At 41.4% G+C, this 21,792-nt stretch overlaps 1 protein-coding gene across 2 annotated transcripts in view; it reads left to right on the forward strand.

The window, feature by feature from the left end:
- BLNK (B cell linker) overlaps window positions 1-21,792 on the forward strand; it is an 85,997-nt gene that overhangs the window by 38,173 nt on the left and 26,032 nt on the right. The window contains exons 1-2 of one of the 2 annotated variants that reach the window (XM_059477022.1): window positions 5,140-5,361; window positions 18,417-18,482. In XM_059477022.1, coding sequence (XP_059333005.1) covers window positions 5,315-5,361; window positions 18,417-18,482 — 113 coding nt within the window. In that variant the 5' untranslated portion in view covers window positions 5,140-5,314. Of the gene's footprint in view, window positions 1-5,139; window positions 5,362-18,416; window positions 18,483-21,792 lie in introns of those variants that run through there. The other variant, XM_059477023.1, reaches the window with a different exon arrangement.

Below are 21,792 nucleotides of genomic sequence, written 5' to 3' on the forward strand. Positions count from 1 at the left end.
ATCCTGTGATTCTCCACATTCTCCAGAAGTAGGGAAGTCAAAATCAAAGAACACACTTAGCAGAGAAGGTTGCACATTAAATTATCTCCATTAATTCTTTCCTATAAAGAACAGTTGGATCCTTCACTCCTGAGTACTTCTAAGAAAAAAAAATTGGCCCAATCACCTCTAATAATGTTGGAGAGAAAGCTTTGTTAATAGAGAAGGAGTTAAGAAATGGGTTTCCTAACATGACTGAGAGATAAAGTCATATATGGTCATGTCATGAATAAAAATGAAACCTGGTAATCCAACTGATTACTTACTTCAAATCAGGTTTCTTGGCAGTTTCACAGACATTGAAGGCACTAGACTGTATCTATGAGCATTAATGTAATCTGTAAAAAGTAGCTTCCTCTTGAATAGTCATGCATAGCTTGAGATCCTTTGACGCAGCACTGTCTCCTCAAAGCATCAAAAATAAGCATTAAAGAGATTCACTGCAAATCATTTGAATCTACCTGCAGTTCTTTTTATTCAGCTTCTTATTGCTAAATGTGAGTTTACAATTAAAGCTTTTATCTCAACTGTGTGAAACCCTAGAGGTTCAGAAATGGCAATGAGAGCCAAGGCTGCACCTGTACCCTGGCTTGGACTTTTCTCCCTTTCCTGCAGCTTGATTGTCCATCTCTCCTGTGTGCCAGAGCTCCTGCCTGGGACACCTTCCTAGGGCTTCTTGCTGTGCAGAAGTTGCTAAGGGGAGATGCTGCTGCACCACTGAGCCCCACCTCAGCAGCAGTCAGGATGTGGCTTCAGGCATCAACCCAGAGCAAGAGCTCAAACAGGCCCCCAGGTTCCCCAGACTAATTAGTTCCCTAGACTAATATGTCACACAGCCATACTCTGCAACTTGCATTAAGAAAACGGCAAAAATGGTCTCCATAAAAAGCTGTTAGCACCAAAACTTAAGAGTCTTAAAGGAAGATATGCATAGCTGTTATATTATATTTAAATTTAATAGCTTCAGCAGGAACCCCTGACAAACCCAAAATCAGCATACAAACCATGTATTAAACTAGGGAGCATTAATTTCAGTGGAAATAAGAAAAGGCAGTCATCAAAGGAGTCAGAGAAAAACCTTCAGGCAAGAAAATACACCCATCTTATCAGTGATAGCAGCCAAACCCCGGACTTTGTTTATTTCTCTACAATTGACTCTCTATGGAGATGCTTTTTCTGATCTAGGGACATAATTTAACAAGAACTAAAATGCTTTAGAAAAGTCATCTGATCCTTTGTTTCTATGCTACAGGAGTCTTTTATCTACTTAGAGATCCAAAGTAAAACCAAAAATTATTCTAACAATATTCTAACAATAGGATATAGAAAACTGGAGCCCTGAAACAGGACATACCTGGCAATTCACAGTTTTGACCAAATGAAGGTGGGATGCTCACAGTCTTTGTCACAGAGTTTGTTTCAGCAAGTCTGGTTTTGACCATGCCTCAATGGCCTCACAGCTCTGAAACAGAAACCAGAACATGCCGCCAGAATGAGGCAGCATGTGGAAGGAAAGAGCTGGTTGGAAATTAACAGCAGAAGATAGCAGAGGGGATAAAAAACACATTCTGTTTCTGAACATGTTTATCAACATGCTTTATCAAATGCTAAAGAAGTTGCTTTTAAAAATCAATCTATTTATGAGCATAAATGGGGAATTATGCAGTCATATTGGGAGAGGATGAGAGAGACCAACACAGACGGAGCCACAGCACTTGCAAAGAAGAGAAAATTATGTTACAACAGACAGTGGATTTATAGATTTATAAAATCTATTCAAGCATTTAGAAGGCCTTTTTCAAAATTACAATGGCATTTTGAGCATCAAAAATTTAAAATAGAAATGCGTGTATATTCTGTAAGCCATCCTGCCAAAGGACTTAACTGGCAAATCCTGCATACCTGCATTAGGGAATAGTGCCAGGAATCCATCCCCTATCCTTTGCAGCCAAATAAAGGAAAATAAAGTTAGTGCCTATCTACATAATCACAAGAGTGACAGTCTGTGTGGATGCAGGTTCTTAAAACATTAGATAGGAAAATACAATTTAGGCAAAAGGCTTCAGTGATGTCGCTCCAGAGAAGCAGTACTGTGGGAACACCTCTGCAAAACACCTCATCCAAGACTTCGAGATACATTCTTCTGGGACACCATTATGCCCCACAGCCCTTCCAGGCCATGTCTCAGCAGGCAGCAGCACAATCCCCACTGGCCCCAGATGTGCCAGGGAGCAGGGAGATGACAAAGGCATACCTCAAAACAAATCCCCATCTACCCAAAACAGTCCCTGAGTCCCTGTGGCTGGGGAGGAGAGTTTCCTGTTAACCATCACTATGGTCAAGATGCCACCCACGTGGTAAAAAAATCCCAGTTCCTCTTTGGCCTTATCCAAATGAGCATATAATGTCAAAGAGGGAGAGTTGCTGGGGTTACAGCTACAGAAATAGCACACATTATGTTTGCTGTGTGGCTCAACCCGACCACCGCCTGCAGGCTCTCCCAGGGCTCCTGAAGAGGAAGGCAGGGTGTTTCCTGCACTGGGGGTCAGTCAGGCCCTGCCCCCAGCTCCAGCCTGGGCCCCAGAGACACCATTTTGGGGTGGCAAGTAAGGCTGTAGTGATGGAGAAACTCTTGTTCCTTGCCCTGTCCCTCGTGCAGGTCTGCAGGGCCACCCTGCCAGCTGGACAGTTACATGTCCCTGTCCATATGGGCTGCACAAATCCTCCTGAGCACAGACAGGATCAGTCTTAACATAGGCCCAGAGTTCAGACTCTGCAAACACCTGCTGGGCAAAAAGGAGAGGCCTGGGGCTGTTTGGAGGGATTGGCCATGCCCTTCTTCATTTAAGGTTTTTCTCCAGTGGTTTTTCTATGTTGGGGTACCCAAACCAGCCTTTTCAGCACTGGGGCAGATAGCCCAAGGCCGACTTGGAGGCAGACCAGAGAGAGCTAAGCAGGTGCCACAGAATCTCAAGAACAAGTCCTGTATAATGAAGACTTTTTTAGGAGTAACTTCTTGGCAGCAGTACCAGTCTAAAAAGTCGCACACCCTATTCTGCTCATCCTGCACTGCACACTCACAAACATCTGTGCACCAAATCAAACCAAAGAACTGTTGCAGCTAAAAACCCCGATTTTTGTGACTTTTTGCTTGATTGTTTGTAGTGGACTCCTTTCCCAGTCCATGTAGCACAGCTACACAAACACAGGGGCCAGCAGATGACTGGGATGAGAAATCCTGTGTGAGTCAAAGTGTCACTGAGCCCTGAGTGCACGGGACTGAGGGACTGCCCTGAGCATGACACATCAGCAGCCACCCCTTCCTGGGACCAGGGAGGTGACAGCACTGCAAGGACAGGCGAGAAAACTCGGCACTGGCACTGCAGAGTTTTAAACCTGTAGCCTTGGTTGAGTCAGGAAGAAACAAGGTTAAATCAGCACAGTATTGCAGATGACAGATCTCAGAGATCCCAGAGGAAAAAAGCTCAGGATTTCTGCGACAGTCAGGCAAGAGGAGTTGTTGTATAAGGGAAACCCTGCAGGAACCTACTGAGCAAATCTCTTATTCTGATATGTGTTCAGATAAGTGGGAAGATTATATAAGCAAAAGGGAAAGTGACACAGCAATATATTCCTATCTACTTCTTTACACTGTCAGTGTGAACTTTACCGAATTCAAAATTAATTTAATTTTCAAAATAACTTTTAAGGAGTAAAATTGCAAAGTTGACCGGTCCACAACCAGATACAACGCAACATGAAGATCCAGTTTTGTGTATTATGTGACAGTCAACATTGTATTATTCCTTAAAGCCCACAAACTTTATAAGATACCCCCAAAAAAAGCAATTTGTACACTATCAGCCCAGCCTAGAAAATACTGTATTCAAACATCAGGCAATTCCTATGTTGAAAGCTCAGAGACCAAAACCAGCAGCCTGCCAAGATCACAACGATACTGCTATCAAAAACAAAAATCTCATGGCAGGCTATTTCCCCAGTCACCTGCACTAACCATGAAACTCTGTTTTGCTCCTTCAGTTTCACAAGAAAAAAAAACTTTAGTCAGTACTCTCTAGGAAGACAAATTCCATGGGAAAACCTAGCCAAGTGGCAATAAGAATCCCACCAAAAAATACCTTTGTGTGTCCCCAAAGCATATTCTACGTATCAAAATATATTAACACGATGTAGATGTACAGTTAAAAAAATAACTACTAGGTTTCCTCTCTAGAACAGCCTTAGGTTAGAAACTAAGCTGCAGAGAGGCCAAAGATACAGAAGGGGAGCAACAGAGCCATCCTCCAAAGGTGCAGAATTCAAATGAATCAGCTGCTACTACTACTACTACTACTAATAATAATAATAGTAGGCTGGATGTGAACAACTGCCTACACTGCCCCTTAGAAGCAACTGGCTGCCTCCAAAGTTCGGCTTTATAGAGGAAAATATTGCTGAGCTTAAGACTGAGCAAAAAGTCCCAAGCTCAGAGATACCAGAGCCATAAAACACAGCTGCCTGCACCTTCGGTGGGAACAGCCTTGCTGTGTCTCTGGAAGGATCAGAGTTTTAAATAGTTTTAAAATAGGGTAAGAAACTTTTTTTTTCTTTATAGTTACATTCAAAAGAATGGGGATAAGATGGTGATTTTTTCTCTCTTTCACTGGGCAACCTCGGGAAAGGCAAAGTTCCCACGCAGCATGTTCCCACCTGGCACAAATTCACCAGGAGCGGGGAGGAGGAGAGGAACCAGGCCCTGCATCTCTCCCCGCAGCCGGTGAAACCCCTGGGCTGGGCAGGTGACAGCGAGCGGCTCACCGGCCCCGGCACGGCCCGCTGGGCTCGCCCTCAGCCGCCCCTCAGCTCCCCTGAACCAGCGCGGCCGGGCCGCCCTTCAGCGCCCCTGAACCAGCGCGGCCGGGCCGCCCCTCAGCTCCCCTGAACCAGCGCGGCCGGGCCGCCCTTCAGCGCCCCTGAACCAGCGCGGCCGGGCCGCTCCGGCAGCTCCGGGGGCAGGGGCGGATCAGCGGGCCCCCGTTCCCAAAGGCTCCTCCTCGGTTCCCGGCTCCGTAGCCACCTGTGCGCGCCCCGGGCGGGGCGGAGCCGGCCGAGCCCCGAGTCCCTCCTCTGCCGGTGCCTGCAGGCGGGACGGGTCGGGGAGAGGCTCCGGCAGCGCGGCGGGACCCGGCGGAAGGAGAGTCCGGCCCGGGCAAGCGGCGGCGCCGGCAGGTGCCGGGCCGAGGGCAGCGCGTCCCGGGGGGCAGCGCTCACGGGCATGGACAAGCTCAACAGGCTGACGGTGCCGGCCGGAGAGAAGTTCAGGTAGGGGCTGGTCCGCTCCCGGCTCCTGCGGGAACGGCGCTGCCGCGGGACTGAGGGCAGCGGTGGGAAGGCAGCGGGGGACGAGGCGCTTCCCGCAGCGCGGGGGGATCGGGAGCTGCCGAGGCACGAGCAAGTTGGCAGAGGTTTTAGAGTAAAAGGGAGTTTTACCCGTTCTGACCCGCTGGCCAGGGCGCCGCAAGGAAGTGCGGGAGGTAAACACGGGTTTGGAGTGGATAACGCAGATTTAGAAGTAAAATATGTGTCGGTTTCACCTGCAGCGCAAAGAGGAATATTTTCAAAGTGTCTATTTTCAAAGTTGTAAGGAAATAGTGTGTGACTCATTATCATGTATGAGTCTTATGCAAATTAGAAAAACTTAATTAATTGCTTAATGCTTTAATGTCTTATGAAGATGGCTTTTGTAGTTAAGTTTTGTAATGTTTCCTAATCTTCGAAAGAACTGGCGGAATGGAGGGAACTGGAAAACGGGAAATGTTCCTAAGTGAAGGAGAACAATGTTAAATACAGGGTTTGAGAGGAAAAAAGCAGAAGCTGGCCATTACTGAAGTATTTTTAGTGTGTCTCGCTTCATGTGCTGCTACAGTTGGCACTTCGAGGCTCTTTCATCATGACTTTTTGTATTTCTGAATACTTAAAAGAAGTTCTGTTTCAGATTAAGGTAACATGGAATTCTTTTCCTCCTCTGAAAAAATAAGAATGAAATACTGAAAAATATTTTTTCCTAAAATAAGTCATACTTAAGCACTCAATACTAACTTATAAACCCTTATCAAGGCACTCTCCCTCTCCCCAGGAACCTTCATGCAAACTGGAATAATCTTTTGTAAAGCTAATTTTGATGGAATGCAGTTTATTGATGCCGACTCTCTCCATACTGTGGCAGTGTTGTTGGGGAGGTGTGTACTGGCAGAGCTGCAGTGACACTGATGCTCCTCAGCCAGGCACAGCTAATGAAAGCCAAGCCGGCTGCATCCTAACCTGTGGAAGCCTCAATGGACAGGGGGAAGAACGCAGAGAATTTCCTCATTGCCTGCAATTTGCCACCTTAAGTAGTCTGAACTGGTTTAAATGGTGTTGGTCTAAACTAGCTATCTTTAAATAACAAGTTGAGGAACAAGTTGGAAAGCTTGATTCCATCCATTACTGGTACATAAAAAAATACAGTACACACCTCCTGCTGTCATAAAATTATAGCTGGGATTCTCCTTCTGCACTTTTGCAAACAATTAGAGCAGGATTACCTTCAAGTATCTAAAGTGGGTCTATGTGTGAGGGTTATAATGGCCCACAACATTTTGGTGAACTGATTCAAAAGCCCTAAACCCAAAAGGCAGCACCACCCCTCTGCTGCACCTTCACATAGACTGCACTCCACATCTCATCTGAGGTTTTAATATTGTTGTAAAATAAGGAAGAGAAAGAAGTAGCTCTGCTTTCCTGCATTAATCTGAAGTATTACAAGTTGCCCTTTCTCTCCTCCTCATGGCCAATTCAGCCGATTTGTGCAGGGATAGGAGGAGCACCTGTTTCTCAAGTGTGTGAGCGTTCTCACCACACACAGTGGACATGCATACTTCGACTTGAGCATGTTGAAATACTCCTTAGAAACCTGGATATGTGGCTACAAAATCTTACTGTGGTGTCAGGATTTTAAAACCTGAAGGCAGAGCTTTCCATGAGTAGATATTCACAGGATAAATTTAAGAGAGATATGCAAATACAGGAAGAAATCAGCGTAATGTGGTGGGAGCCTTTTCCTTTATCTTTGAAACACCTGGGTACCCCCTCGTGCTCTGTGACCTGTTAACAGTGCAGTTGACTTCCTAATTCCACCCCTGTCTGCATGGAACACACACAGGTGGTTCAGAGTTTGTATTGAATGTTACATGATCTAAATGTTTATGGCAAAATTGTACTTTTCTTCATATGCTAAGATGCGATGCCAAGAAACATTCCTGCCAAACATAGTTTCAATTTATGTGATTGTAGTTTGCATTTTTAAAGACAACTTTCTTAAAATTTCTGCTTTGTAGCAGCAAAAGTTAAAAAAGCGCTACTGTTGAGTCTGAGAGAGACTCTTTTTATTTTTTTAAGTGCAGACCTGAAAAGCTAGATATTATGTGGTTTTGCTAAGCTCAGCTATTCTCCATGGGTGTAGTTGAGCCCACCAGACCTAGCTTTTTGTTGCATTAGCAAATCTTAGATCAGATCTGATCTAACAAATGTTCCATTTGTTAAGTTTATTGCAACAATAAGAACTTTAAATGTTCTTATATGTCTGTCTGCCTGACATGTTGTGGTATGTACATTGTTTGCAGTTAAGCCACTCAACTAACTTCAGTAATAGTTGGACAGGAATGCTGGAACTTCGTGGAATTCTGGTATTAATTTCTATATAGTGTTTCTTATAAGGCATGCACAGTATTATGCAAATATTCCCTCAGTGTGTTCTAACTGCTTCCTTATAGTCAGGAAAAATTAATTCAAAGGCTTGGTTATGTATTGTGAGATAAACTAATCTGTGGCTCATAGAAATAATTTGGTACTTTGAATGGTTTCCCAAAGAGTGGAGTGAATACATGAGCAATACCCATACTGCCATGGCAAGCTCTAGTGTGCCTGGATTTCAGACTGAACTTCAGGGAAAAAAAATTATGCTGCAAACATACAGAAATAGATGCACTCATGATCAGGGACAGTAGGCAGCATGGGTAATGGGAAGTTAGAAGCTCAGAAGAAAAGTCTGCACTAACCTTACAAATTCTTTTGTGGTTTAACTTCCCTGGACTACAAGCCTATGATTCCTATGATTTAAATAATTTCTAGCTACTATATGTAGCTGTGTCACAGCATCTCTTCAGACTTGCTGCATTTTTTTATTATGACCACAAACCTTAATGATGACCCTCTGCCCATAGCTGGCTTTGCTGTGTGGCACTAAGTCCTTTTGAAGGCATCATCGCCTCTGTGGTGATGGGCAAACCATGGCACAAACCAAAGTGTGCCACATGCTTTCGCTTGCCTAAGGTCATGCAGCCAGGGAGTTCCAGATTGCACACAGCCTTTTCCAAGGGCACAGTTGCATGTTAATTTTACATGACTTCTTTAATTTGCAGCACTCCGTCTCTGCCCCCAGCAAAAACAAAGGTTTAAAATCCCTATCTCCAAGCATAATGTCCATTTAAAAGGAAGTGGAAATAAACTGACAATTTGCTTTTCTTAGGTTGAACAAGTGTGTCTGGGGTTTGTTTTTGCAGGATTTTGTATTAGTCCTCGTTAAACAGAAGGGTTTAAATCCTAATTCCATGAAAATCAAGAGGGATTTCCTTGAAGCCAGAATGTCTGTTGTCTGTCAAACCAGGAGGTGTTTATAGTGTTCACTAATTTTCTACTGGTAGCTTGGCTGTAACTGCTAGGCCTTTTTCTTTAACAGAGGATCTTCTGGCAATGTGTCTTCTTGAAAGTGTATAGTAGGAAAAAATAATTCATTTGGCATTGAAATTTTATTCATTATCTCAAATTTCATCCTATGTATAGGATGCTTTACCATAGGGAGCATTTACTTTTGGAGAAAGTGTTTGGGGAATATTTGGATATGAGTTTTGTACTGTAAGAAAATATTTTATTGTAGTAGTTCTACAAATTCCTCTTAGTGGTAGCAAACAGTTTTAGAAATTGAATCTGGTTTTTCAAGGCAAATTTTAACTTAGTTTTTTACCTCAGTGAACTTGAACAGGACAAAAGAACAAAAACAAACTCAAGCAAGAAATTAACTGGAAGTAACCTATAGAATGTTCTCCATGACAGAATTAGCCATCAAAGCCCACATCCAACTGTAACATCTCAACCTGTCATTAGTTACATAGAGTCCAGAGGAAAGGCTCTGGAAATGATAGAATCATTCAGTGGTTTGGGTTGAAAGGGACCATCCTGTTCCCATCCCTCTGCCATGGGCCGGGAAACCTTCCACTAGATCAGGTTGCTCAACCTGGCCTTGAACACTTCCAGGGATGGGACAGCCACAAGTTCTCAAGCCAGCCTGTTCCAGTGCCTCCCCACTCCACAGTAAAGAATTTCTTTCTAATATCCAAACTGCTCTGTTTGATGCCATTCCCCTTGTCCTGTTACTGCATACCCTTGTAATCAGCTCCTCTCCAGCTTTCTTGTAGACCCCTGCAGTTACTAAAAGGCTGCAGTAAGATCACCCCAGAGCTTTGCCTTTTCCAGGCTGAACAATCACAATTCTCTCAGCCTCACTTCTGCTCTTCGATCTGCTCTGGAGATCTCCCCTTTCTAGCAAAAGTCTAATCTGCCCTAAGGAGATAACAGCTGGGAAGGTCTTCTGCTCTTCAGCACCCATTGCCACCCACAGCCACCCCCTGTCTCGGCTTCCAGTGTCTCCTGACAGCTTCCCACTGCACAGTACCACTCTGTGGGGGCAGCAGCTTCTGTGGCACACCCTGTTTTAGCCCAGCAACGTGTAGGCTGAACATAAAAGGTCACATGAAATCCCACTTCAGTGATTTGCAGTCTTCAAAGCTGAGTTTCACTGGCACAGGGAAAGGAGGACACCAGCTGCATTTGCTGCGCTGAGGAGCACAAACAAAAGTTTTTGCTGTAGGATTGTTAGGTCCTGTTTGCCATACAAAGCACAGTTTATGTCAGCTTAAATAGTTCATAAATTCTCTCTCATCTCTGGACTTTGGAATGAAATTAGATAGGAAATGCAAACTTCCGCAAATACCACTGCAAAAGTCCATTCTTTCACTCAGTGTGACTTCTCCAGTCAAATCCTCTTGCTTCTTCCTCTGACCTTGCTTCAGCACAGCATAGCCTCCATCCCATCTATATTTGTCCTTCTTTATTCCCTTCTCTCTGCACAACCACTTCATTCTACCAATCCCTTTAAAGCTTCTTTTCTTCCTTCCAGCTATGTCATCCACCTGGACTAATCCCCAGGCTAAAAAAAACAACCAACCTACCAAAACAACCAAACCTGAAACACACTAATTTTTATTAAAAACAGAAAGCCAAAAAAAAGCATCCACCCACAAACTGAAGGGGGGAAAACACCCAAACTAAATCACCACATAGGATTTATTCTCAGACAGAATTTCCTCCCTATAATGCTGTTTATAGAAAGGATGTTTAAGTGTGACTGTGATCTATATGTGTTTTAAATAAATATATTTAAAGAAATATGGTAATGTGGACAAAAGGATGCAGTATAATATTGAAACTATCAAGAGATGCCCTGCTTTGGTCTCTGCAGGTAGACAGCAGTGTAAGGGTGCAATGTGTTCACAAGATCAGCTATGCTTATGTAGTACCTATAGCTGCATTCTTCTTGTGCTGGCAAAATTATTAAGTCATTGGCAAATAAAATATGTTCAAAATAAAATAAGGCCTTGTAGTGACACTAAAGGCCTGCTAAAATAACTGTCCTGAGTAGAAGCATTTGTCAACCATAGCAATGGCAAGCGACACCATCCTTGGCCTGCAACTGTCAGTGACTCAGCAGAAGCGAAAAATTTAGATTTGATCTAATGACATAGGGTAGTTTTTTTTGTTTTTTTAGTAAAATAATAAATTATTAAAAGCCAAGCAAAGAACCCAATAAATTAATGTTCATGCCCATGGGGAAAAAACATTCTAGCAAATGTGGCAAAACTCTTTTTTTTACCATTAGTTTATAAATGTGCCCCACACAGCTGTGTAGAGAGCTAGATATTAAATCATAATTTGATATTGCAGGTACTCAGTGATATGTTGATTCCAGAACAAACAGTTTTGTGTTTTACAGAATCATTCAAAATCTATGTACTGCACAGGACATTAAAATGTGATAGATGCTTTGCTTTTGGAAGGCAAATATGGCAATCATAAATCATTATGAAAAAGCCCCACTGGAAAACCATATTAGTTTATATGCTCAGCAGACAAGAGAATTGAAAAATTGATGGAAAACAGTGGCTGAAAGGGACAGTACTTTCCCATTTGGCTTTAGGGTATCATCTTAGATTTTTGGTAAACTGTAATAGGATGCAATGTAGATATGTCTGGTTTTGCCAGCTGTAATAAATTACTGAAGAGTAACAGAAGCTTGAAAATTCTATTAACATCTTTATCCTAATTGGTTAGTATATACATTTTGAACAAGTTTATTTTCCAGACATAAGCGAAGGCAGATGTGCAATGCTACAAGTTTATGACCTCAACATAAATTACTACATAGTAAATGCTTTAGAAATAATTGAAATAAGGTATTTTATATGTAAATGTGAAATCTAAGTTATAATGACTACATAATGTACTCATATGTATTTATGAGGCAGTAATATGAAAAACATGAGTATATGTTTTTCAAGCTTAATTCAAGGGGAAACCAGGTGAAGTAAGCTATTAATAGAAGAGGCTAAACCATGTGTCTTAATGTTTCCTTCCTATCTTAAAATATGGATGCTGTGGGCATCTCTGCAGGATGCACAGAGGCAGCAAAGTGCTACTGGAGCTGTAGCCACATGGCCAGTTGAATTTGGCACAAGTCTGAGCAGCTGCCAGAAGAGCAGGTCCCTTTCTTCCAGCCTCCCGAGGCCCCTGCTCGCCCTGCCCTCTCTGCCCTCTCGCTGGCACCAGGGTTCCAGTGACCACGTGACAGAGCTGGGTCTGATCCTGCTGATATCTAAATTGGCAAAAGAAAAAAGAAGTTCGTTTCCCAGCTGGAATTCCCATGATTCATCATAGCTGGGGAAGCACCGAGGGCAGAGAGGAGTGGAATTTCCCCTTTCAGTGGCAGCCCACGTGGGCTCCATTAAAGTGACATAGGGACCAGCCAGGGAATTTCTTCAGAGTTGAACAAAATTTGATTGGCTTCAGAACAAAACAAACAAAACTGATCCATAAGCAGCCTCCATTAGGTCTCTGTTAGTGCCACCCCACATCTATGATGGGTATAATGCTTCTGTAGCTTGAGCAAGAACACTTTCAGCCCAAGCACAGCAGTGTTTGTTGGTGGGAATATTCTGGGTCCGTACCAGATCCTGTCTTTATTCATTTCCCTACAATGTCTTTCTGCTTCTTCTTCTTGTTGAACTATAAAAGCCACTTAAGTCTTGTAAATTTCTGTCCTTGTTCTCCTTCAGTGACCAGACTGTAGGGTACTAATCCTTCAGGGAGGTACAGCACTCGCTGAGTTTAAACTGGAACTGCATTTTAGAGTAGCCTAATGGCTTGAACTTCCTTCTGCTGCTTGAAAACCTTCAGGAAAAGTGGAGTAAGTCTTGTGAATGTGGCTTCTGTGTAGGGGTTGGTTTTTTTTGTTTTGTGTTTTAAAACATTAACTTACATCCAGAGAGCTGGTGCAGAAAAGATCAGCAAACCAAAAAATGGCTCAAAACAGAGCAGGTCAGTTACAGAACAGAAAACATAGCTTATCTTTTTATGTCAAGGAGTGACATGTAATATTCACTTACATATTGTACTGCCTCATTTTCTGTATTCCCTACAGTGTCACTGTTACTCAGTTGGGATAAAGGGAAGAGCAATCTGCATAAGAGGGGAGAGATGTCCAAAACTTGGAAGTTTTGTTTGTTTGCTTGCTTGTTTGTTTGTTTCCAGGCAAATTCAAATGCTTAGCATTGGAAACCTAGAATGGGTTCTTTCAATATGCAGAACTCCCAGTCACCCCAAAGTATTTACATTTTTTACTTTCATGTTAGGCATGATTTCTGTCAAGAATGTATTATTCCTTTGCATGCTACATTTTTTATTAACTCAGTGAATATTAGTACTTAACCAGTGCAAGGAGGACTGACAGCTTTTTTGTAAAGATTATGTAGAGGACAAATGAAGATGAAAAATACAATCAGTATTTAGCCTTTCTGTGCCTCTGTGTGTACCATGTAAACACACACCTGCTCTAACTATGGGGGTTGCCTTTAGGCAAAACAGTGGATGATACAAAAGTGAGCAGAACAGGATGTTTCTGAGACTTTAAGAAACCAACACTCTTGTCAAAATGAATATAAACTATTGTCATTTCCCCTTGTGCATCTCCCAAATATGGGTGAGAACAATTCCTTGTTTCTTCTTCCTCTCAGATAGGTAGCTGTAATTGACTTCTCCCAATAAGCAAACCTCTTTGAACTTTTCTTGTCAGCTTTGAGATAGCTTTACAGATAAAGATCAAAGGCTCAGTGCCTTGAATGGATGCTTTGGTGCCACAGGTTACCACCTCCAGTTCCAAACTTCCTCTTCTCCCACCAAGAAAGGCATTGCAGGGGGTGGATAAAACCCCAGACTAGATGAAGGGCTCTAAGACCCTATTTTAGACCAGTAGCTGCTGAAGTGGTTTATCTGACAGCCCCTCAAGGATTCATCTGTCTCTTACACATTTTTATGCATTTTACACAAATCTCAGCCATTGAAAAGAACAACTGTGACCCAGGTGGCTGATTCAACCTGGAATTTCCTTGCAAAGGACTCCCACTCTTTCTGTTCCAGGTAGAATAGGATGTAAGGGTGTGCACATGTAGAGATCTGAAGCACCTGAAGGAGGTCTAGTTAGGAAGTAGATTTATTTGGTGTTTCTTTTTGCTTTCTACTGAGGAATTAGAAGTGAAGATGAAGGAGGTAGAATTGTTTCATAACATTTAATTGCATTGTCTTTGAGGCACAAAAGTGACAAGTAATAGGAAAATACATCTTAGGAACACACCCAGTTCACCAAAATCCATGTTCTTCCACAAAGACCATGGCAGGAGCATTGCTTTCATGGAAGCCTGCCATAGGAAAGGTGGTCCTTTTCTGGTTTGTTAATTCAGTTTGAGAAGATATTTCAACATAAGAGCTTAATGCTTTTCAAAATCTCAAGTGGCAGTTTTACAAATCCCCTTCTAGGTAAGCAGTTTCTCCCCCCAAAAAGAAGCAGGAGTCTTCCCTTTGTCCAGAAACAATAACTTTCTTTCTTGATTTGGTCACCTGCATAGCTATTTATAAAACTGAAGGATAACAGAAACACAAAACAAAGACCAGCTGGGGAGAAGGTGCTGGGATAATTGTGCTGTGAGAAGCCATAAAGGAGGGGTCTGGACACACTGTTCTTTCTTCAGTTTCAAATTCTAATGTGGGGTTTTTTTAATTAACAGAAGTAGCTGTTATAATTTTTAGATTTCTGGTCTTTGAGTTTTGGTTTGTATCTTCTAATAACTTAGCTTTTATTTTCCAAATTTCGTTGCTTTCTGTTTTGTGGTTCTTATAGCTGAGGCAAGTGGGTATTTTTGGAGACTTTTTGTTTTAAGTCTAAATTTGCACTTACTAAATACCATGCTAGTTTTCTAATGCCAAGTATTTAAATTTGCCTGAAAAACAACCCCAAACAAACAAACATTTGAAAAACATTTTTTTGTTTTAATGTGATCTTCCTTTCTTAAGCCAGAAGTGAGTGCTGCACCTACCCACAGTCTTACTTAAAGTGAATGGACAAATTAATCTTCAGAAAATGGGACTTTCTAGGCACAGAGCTACAGGCTGTCCTGTCAGTGAGAAACAGATACCAAAAAGGTATAAGAACATGCACTTGGCATGCAAATTGTCTATTTTACTGTGTGTTTATTTTTTTAATTATTTTTACTATTTTAAAACCAATTCAGCTTCATCAGTTAACGACCTAACTGATGTGAGGAGAAGGAGAAGGAACATACAGGTCCCTTAATGTTGAATGAATCAATATTGCTTGTAAAGCAATTACAGATTTGTAATACCCATAAGTACAATTTCTCAAAAACTAGTCTAAATGGTGGGAGAATTCCATATTACACAAATCTGTCTGAAAGCAAGACAGACTTCTCTTTCTCAAGTCTAGAGACTCTGTACCTCATCTCACATCTGAGTTAAAACTTGTTACACACTTTATTCTTCTTCATTTTTCTCTTTAAAACATATTTTACCATTGGAAAGTTTTTGTAGGATAGTGTGCATGCAAAAGAGCCAAAGGCTTCCAGGTGATGTTTGAAGGTGGGGATGTGTCTCAGGCCAGGTCCACCCATCATCCTCACTTCATCATCACATATTCCTCATAAGCTGAGCTGTGACCAGATCAAAGAGAGGGTGGGTTTGTTTCATTTTGTTTTATCTTGAGGCAGCTCTGACAGTCCTTGAGTGCAGCAAGCACACAACAAATCCTTCTTTCAGGATGTATGGTATTTATAATGGGAAAACTTAGCACCTTCCTTCGAGTACTTATCACAGCTTATGACCCCTTTGTCATTTGATCTGATAATTCTGAATTACTGGAGTTTTTAGCTACAAAATTAGCAACACAGGGCTAAAAAGGGTTTTGGTTTAGGTTTCTGTCTTTTTTCTTTTATTCCTTCCAACATGTAAGAATTTCTAATGTACTTGTAAGAAACCTAAAACTTTTATTAGCACCTACAGCCAAGACTTCCAAACTTGCTGTCTGCAGAACTTTGAAAATCTATTGTGCGCCATGAAATCCTGATCAAAGGGTCCCATCCAGTCTATGCAAGATACAATTAAAGTGGATCTCAAAGTATCTATTGCTGAAATGTGTTTTCAAAGATTAGCAGTAACACAGACTGCAACAGACTGCGCTTTTATCTGCAAACCTGATTTTGCATAAAAAGATCCCAAGCAGGTTTAATGAAGAGTTGGAGCTTGTAGTTAAAGAAGCAACTTTAAGTTTTACCTCTTGATTATCTTTAATTATATGCAATGCCAAGTAAGACCAGCATTACTCATTATTTTTATTTACAGTACTAGCTGTAGTCAGGAGGTCCTTGAGTGTTTCTAGTATCTGCTCATCCCAAAAGAGCACCAGAGAATAGACATTAGCTGGTGACAAGGTCCTGACTCAGGTGTTGTGAAGGAGGAGGTTGTAGTTCTGTACCTGGCACAAGGGCTGCCTGCACTGGGCCATGGCAGCCCCCATTGCCTGGGTGCTGCTCTGGTGAGGCCCTCTCTCAACAAACCCCTTTTCTTGGAGTGCAATCTCAAGTATTTGAGAGCCATACAAGTATTTTAGTACTAGTCAGATACATAGATTCAGTCTACATACGTGTATGTCTATAAATACCCTTCTGGGCTTCACTTTCCTCATCAGTCTGGAATGGCCTTTGGGCCTGGGATTGGGTGCTTGAAGATTTGGAGAACCCTCTTGCCATAGACTTTTCAATCTGCCTCTCTTCTTTTCTTCTGTCCCTCCAAGATCACAAATCAGACAGACAGCTTTTCCTAAAACTTTTCAGTCGTTGCCTTTTATATGGCCTGGCACTTCAAGAGATGTCAGCCTCCAGCTGACTGGACAGACTGGTTTTTGCAGCTCATTCAGCTCTATGGTGGAAGGGGATTCCACTTGAACAGGACATCAGCTGTGCTTGATGGCTTCCTACACTTCCCACTTAGTGCACTGGTTATCTGCTTACTCTCACGGGCTTCAGAAAAGTTGAATTCTCCAGGGGCAACAAACAAGGATTTTAACAACTCCTACAAGAGCTATGTAACTTTAACAGCTGAAAAAATTCACACTAATGCATATTAGGTACTCTTTAGTTTATCAAAGTTGGAATTAGAAATCTAAATGCCTCCATTTAGAGGCATTTAGAATAGAATAAGGCATAAGAGGCACAGATTTTTAAGAAATTTAACTATGCAAAAAATGGGAATGTTTTCATTTCAGTCCATCTGCTTGGAAAAAAATATCATAATAGCACCAGTGCATGTGATTTCCTAATTTAAATGCATCTTTTAAAATAGAAATATGTAATAAAATGATCTTTTAAACTGTAGCCTTACTCAAGGCTCATGGAATATCCATGATGCTCTAATCAATTCACCTAAATGTGATCAAATGAAAAGCAAACTAATTCAGGTGCTTTTACTTATCAGTTTTGTTTTGGGTCTTATTTGCATGTGTGTGTGAAGGATTTTTTAGCAAATAAATGACAATATAGAATAAAACCAGTAAAATAAAAAAAGCACACCTTTTTTATAATAAAGTAATAGTTTTACTAATGTAAAAATATTAGTGTCAGTAAAGAGCAACAAGCAATATTCAGAAAGAAATCTACAATTAGATTTTTGTGGGTGAGTTCTATTTCTGACAAACAACAAAGGAAATGTAACTGATGCTGACATCCATCCCTAATTGAAGTCTGGCAAGCCTTTTTGAAAGAAACACAAACACTTACAAGCTTTCTGCCCAAACTAGAACTAAACCATTTAGATCTCCTCTCATTCTTTTCATTCCTCATTACTTTTCATTTATAGACACTGCCGGGTGCCAGCTGGGGCACAGCACAGAAACAGCAAACTGCAGATGATGGCTATTTCTGATGTTTCAAGCAGAACCAGAAGCTGAATCTGTTAAGAAAAAAACCCCAGCAGATACAACAGAAAAGCAGAAGTTCTTCTGAGCTTTTCACCTCACATTTAATGTATCTGGTTAGTTTAGACAATAATCCAAGCTGCTTTTATAGGTGTAGTACATTGTTGTTAGAAACTTTGGATCATTGCTGTACACCTGTTTCTCATATCTATAAGTAATGCATTTCTTTAAATTAGCATGTAACGCTGTATCATTTTGCTGTAAATGACCAGTTTGAGTTTTCAGCAGGAGGTAAAGATGTGCTTGTGAATTATTTGTCCATTGTTCTCATTATATTTAAGTGTCGCATGTATGGCTAGAAATCAGAGGGCATCACCATTATAACCTTGCAGAGTTTTGAGGTCAGTTCTAGATAAAATGTCAACATTTAAATATTCAAAACTATTAACTTAGGCAAGGATTTTTCCTGATGCACTTACTCTTAAATTGATTGTTTATACCATATTTTATTGTATTTAGAAGGATAACACAAATAATGCTAAAGAGCTCCTTAAAAGGAAGGAAAACTTCATGCACAAATGATTTAACAATTAAACTACTTATTGAAGATATACTGAGCATATTTTTCTTAATTTATATTAATGTTGAACCACTTGGTAAATTAATGCTGGCTTTGTTTATTATCTTACAGGAAGCTTCAAAAGATGGTGCATGACATCAAGAAAAATGAAAGTGGGATAATAAACAAGTTCAAAAAGTAAGTTTGCAATGCCAATCCCTAGTTTTATCAATGTGGGGAAGTTTGGATTATGAGCAGAGTGGTGTGTGGTACTTCAGTGATGGGACCATTGTCATTCCAGAGGGATGCACTTCATGGAAGGAGCTTTGGTTTGGACTGCAACCTGCAGAATGGTCATCAGTATTAAGATTATCATAAAGGAGTTGCAGAACTGGAGTCCAATGATAGGTTGTGTTTGTAGCTTTGAAAAAAAACAGTATTTGAGTGAAGAGCCTTTTTTTTGAATGTTTGCTGGGAGTGGTCATTGCTTGTTGTTTGCATTGTCTGCCTTTCTCCTTAGGCAACTGTTTAGGCTTCCTGCTGCAATTAAGTTGAATTTGAGCTCCACCTTGAACCAACTGGTCAGACATCATACTTAAAATTCCCATAAAAATGCACGGTCCTCCTGTGTTTCAGTCTCATAAAACAAAATGCAGAATTACCTAGCGCCCTTATTCTAGTAAGACATACTGAACAACATGCAGATTGTGTCACGTGCATGAAAGTATTATAAAATATTCATATGTATTTATACATAGAAAGAAATTCCAGTAATTTTGCATCCTTGTCAAATGAATACACTATTCACTGTTTCCAGACAAACATCTATTTAAAGCAATTAGCTATTTAGCACACTTTTCTTAATGCAACAGCTCATTTGCATTGAAATTCCATTTGGATGTGATTTTCTCATTCAGATGTGTTTCTTTACATGGGTCATTGGCAACAAAAGTATTAAGTACTTTTAGAAGTTAATTACAACACCTATCTGCAGTGTTTCCAGGACAACCGTGTTAAATTCTAGAAATACAACTCTTGTACATAAAAGACACGTGGAAGCATTGTTTTAAATTATTTTTAAAGAGGGACCGTGATGGCAGAGTTGAGGGGGAGCAGCTGATTCTGGGTGTAGCTGCAGTGTTCAGCCAGCTGCTGGCAGGTGTGGCTGTGCAGGAGCCCTGGAGAGCCAGGCTGGCCCAGCTGCTGGCCCTGCTGCCAGCCCGGGCTGCTGTTGGTGGGCAGCTGCTGGAGCTGCCAAGGAGGGGCTGCACTCCCAGGAGCAGCACGACTGCCCAGCTCTGCTGTTCCCCCGCCAGGAGGGGTGATCTTGGCCTCCTTTGTGCTCTCATTTCCACAGCTGTGTTTTCTGCCCACAGACCCTGAGCACCTGATCTATCAGATAGATTGTGGAGATAATTTTTTTCCTGTTTTCATCCTCTTTCACGCTAAGATTGCTGCAATTCACAGTTAATCGCAGTCACTTGCTATACTTATTTCCATGCAAGCACAAAAGAGAGTTTCCCATAAAATGGCCCTCTTTCAACTACTTGGGGTTTTAAGTAAATTTGTGGGGTTTTTTTAGCGTGGTGACCACTGTGTTCACCACCCATCTACAAAAGACTCATTCTCACCTGGGACCTGCTCACAGGGAAGAGCTGCTAGGCTGTCCAAGGCTTTTTGTGGGGTTTTGGAGGGGAGAGGGTTAGAGCTTTCTTATAGTTGTTGCTTTTTAATAAAGGGTGGCTTCCTACTTCTCAGTAGTTGTTTAACTCCAATTAATAATGTTCCAGTGGACTCAGTTCAAAAGCCTCGGAGAGGAAAGATGACAAAAACAACAGAAGCATCTAAGGTTTATCATTTTGAGGCTACAAAGTGTCTCCTATAGTAGCCTGAACGTGAATTCTGATGTTAATCAGTTGCTCTGAAGCTGGGAAGGTCATCATTAAGTGTCAAAGATTGCTCCTATAGCACTGTAATTCTTTGATTCACTCAAGATAAAATATATATATATATAAAAGAGCAGACTCATAAAAACTCAAAGTATGACTGCAGCACAAAACTCACATGTCAACTCTCCCAGTTATAAGAACACAAAGAACACGAGGTATAAAAGCATAATAATCTTTCCGATGTTACTGTGATTCATCTGAGTCATAATAATCGTTTTTGCAGCTATGAAGATCAGAAATTTAATTTTTAAAAACTGAAGAATTTCTGATATTTGCACATGACTTCAGAGTTCAAATCTTGAACTCAGCACATAATGAGACTTGCAATAAAAGCATGAGCTGACAGCACTGATAAGGATATGTACAAGAGGTGCTAAGCTTTACAGGATTAGAGCTGGCTGTGTTCCTTACTGTGCAATCTTTGGGGGCTTTTTGTTTGTAAAAACAAACAAAACATGGTTATCCAGATGATCACTACTTCCATTTCAGAAGTGCAGAAATTAAAACCTTTGCTATCCAGTCTAGTTCATCTGTGGGGTGCAGGTGGGGAGGAATTAATCTACTATCCATGTATGTCTTAAAGGTGTGTGGAAAGCAGGCTGAGCAGTCCTGGTAGCAGGAAAGAAATAGAAAGGTTGTTTTTTCATTGCTTAAAAGTTCCTGTTTGTTCCCCATTCCGACTCAGCGTTTTCTGGCAGTAAAAATATTGGCCACTGCAGGGTAGCTGTCACCTGCTTGCCCTTAATCACATGCAAAGCTGTTTACAGCCCTGAGTCCCAGCTGCTGTGCAGATCACAGTGTCAGGGAGCATTATGTACTCAGGTGTAGAAGCAATGAGTGCAGCCAGCATTGGATAAACAATGAGAGCTGGGGACATTTTTTTCATACTCATATCCTTGGTAATACAGGACAGGGAAGCAGAGCAATCATAGGTTTCAGGATGGAGGATGGTGGCCTGTGCTTGAAACACACTGTAAAGACAGAGCACTCATCTGTGCATCATCAGCTTTCAGCCTCAAGGCTTTCTTCAGTGGAATCCTGGCTCCACTGAAGTTGAGTCTTAAAAGTAACACTGCATGCACAGCAAAGTCAGGACTTCACCTGAAGTTTTGCATGGGCTGACCTACTGTGTTGAGTAAGAAACAAGAAGTTCAGTTTATTCTCCATGTTGTAATATCCCATCCTTCACAAAGCCATCAGAAATCATGCACTTGTACTCATGTTTCTGACTGCACACTATCCAAATGGGTCCATTTCTTGAACATTTGCCCTGTGACCTGGAAAATGGAACAAAGATGCTTTACCCAGCTTTTTAGTTGGGTAAGTCTTTGCTTCAGATTTGTGTGGTCCATTTTTCTATGTCATTTATAATTTAAGCAGTAAAATAGTTGTGTCACTATTCAGGCAGAAAAATAGTTGTGTCACTAAATATCTCTTCAACCTGCGTAGCTACAACTAAAAGGCATTAGTGATCAAACCCTTGGCAGAGGGAAAAGCAGTATTTTATCAACCAAACAGTGAGAGAAAGTACCAAAATCAAGCTGTACCACACTTAGAAA

The sequence above is a fragment of the Ammospiza nelsoni genome, chromosome 8, assembly GCF_027579445.1.
Source record: "Ammospiza nelsoni isolate bAmmNel1 chromosome 8, bAmmNel1.pri, whole genome shotgun sequence".
Lineage (NCBI taxonomy): Eukaryota > Metazoa > Chordata > Aves > Passeriformes > Passerellidae > Ammospiza > Ammospiza nelsoni.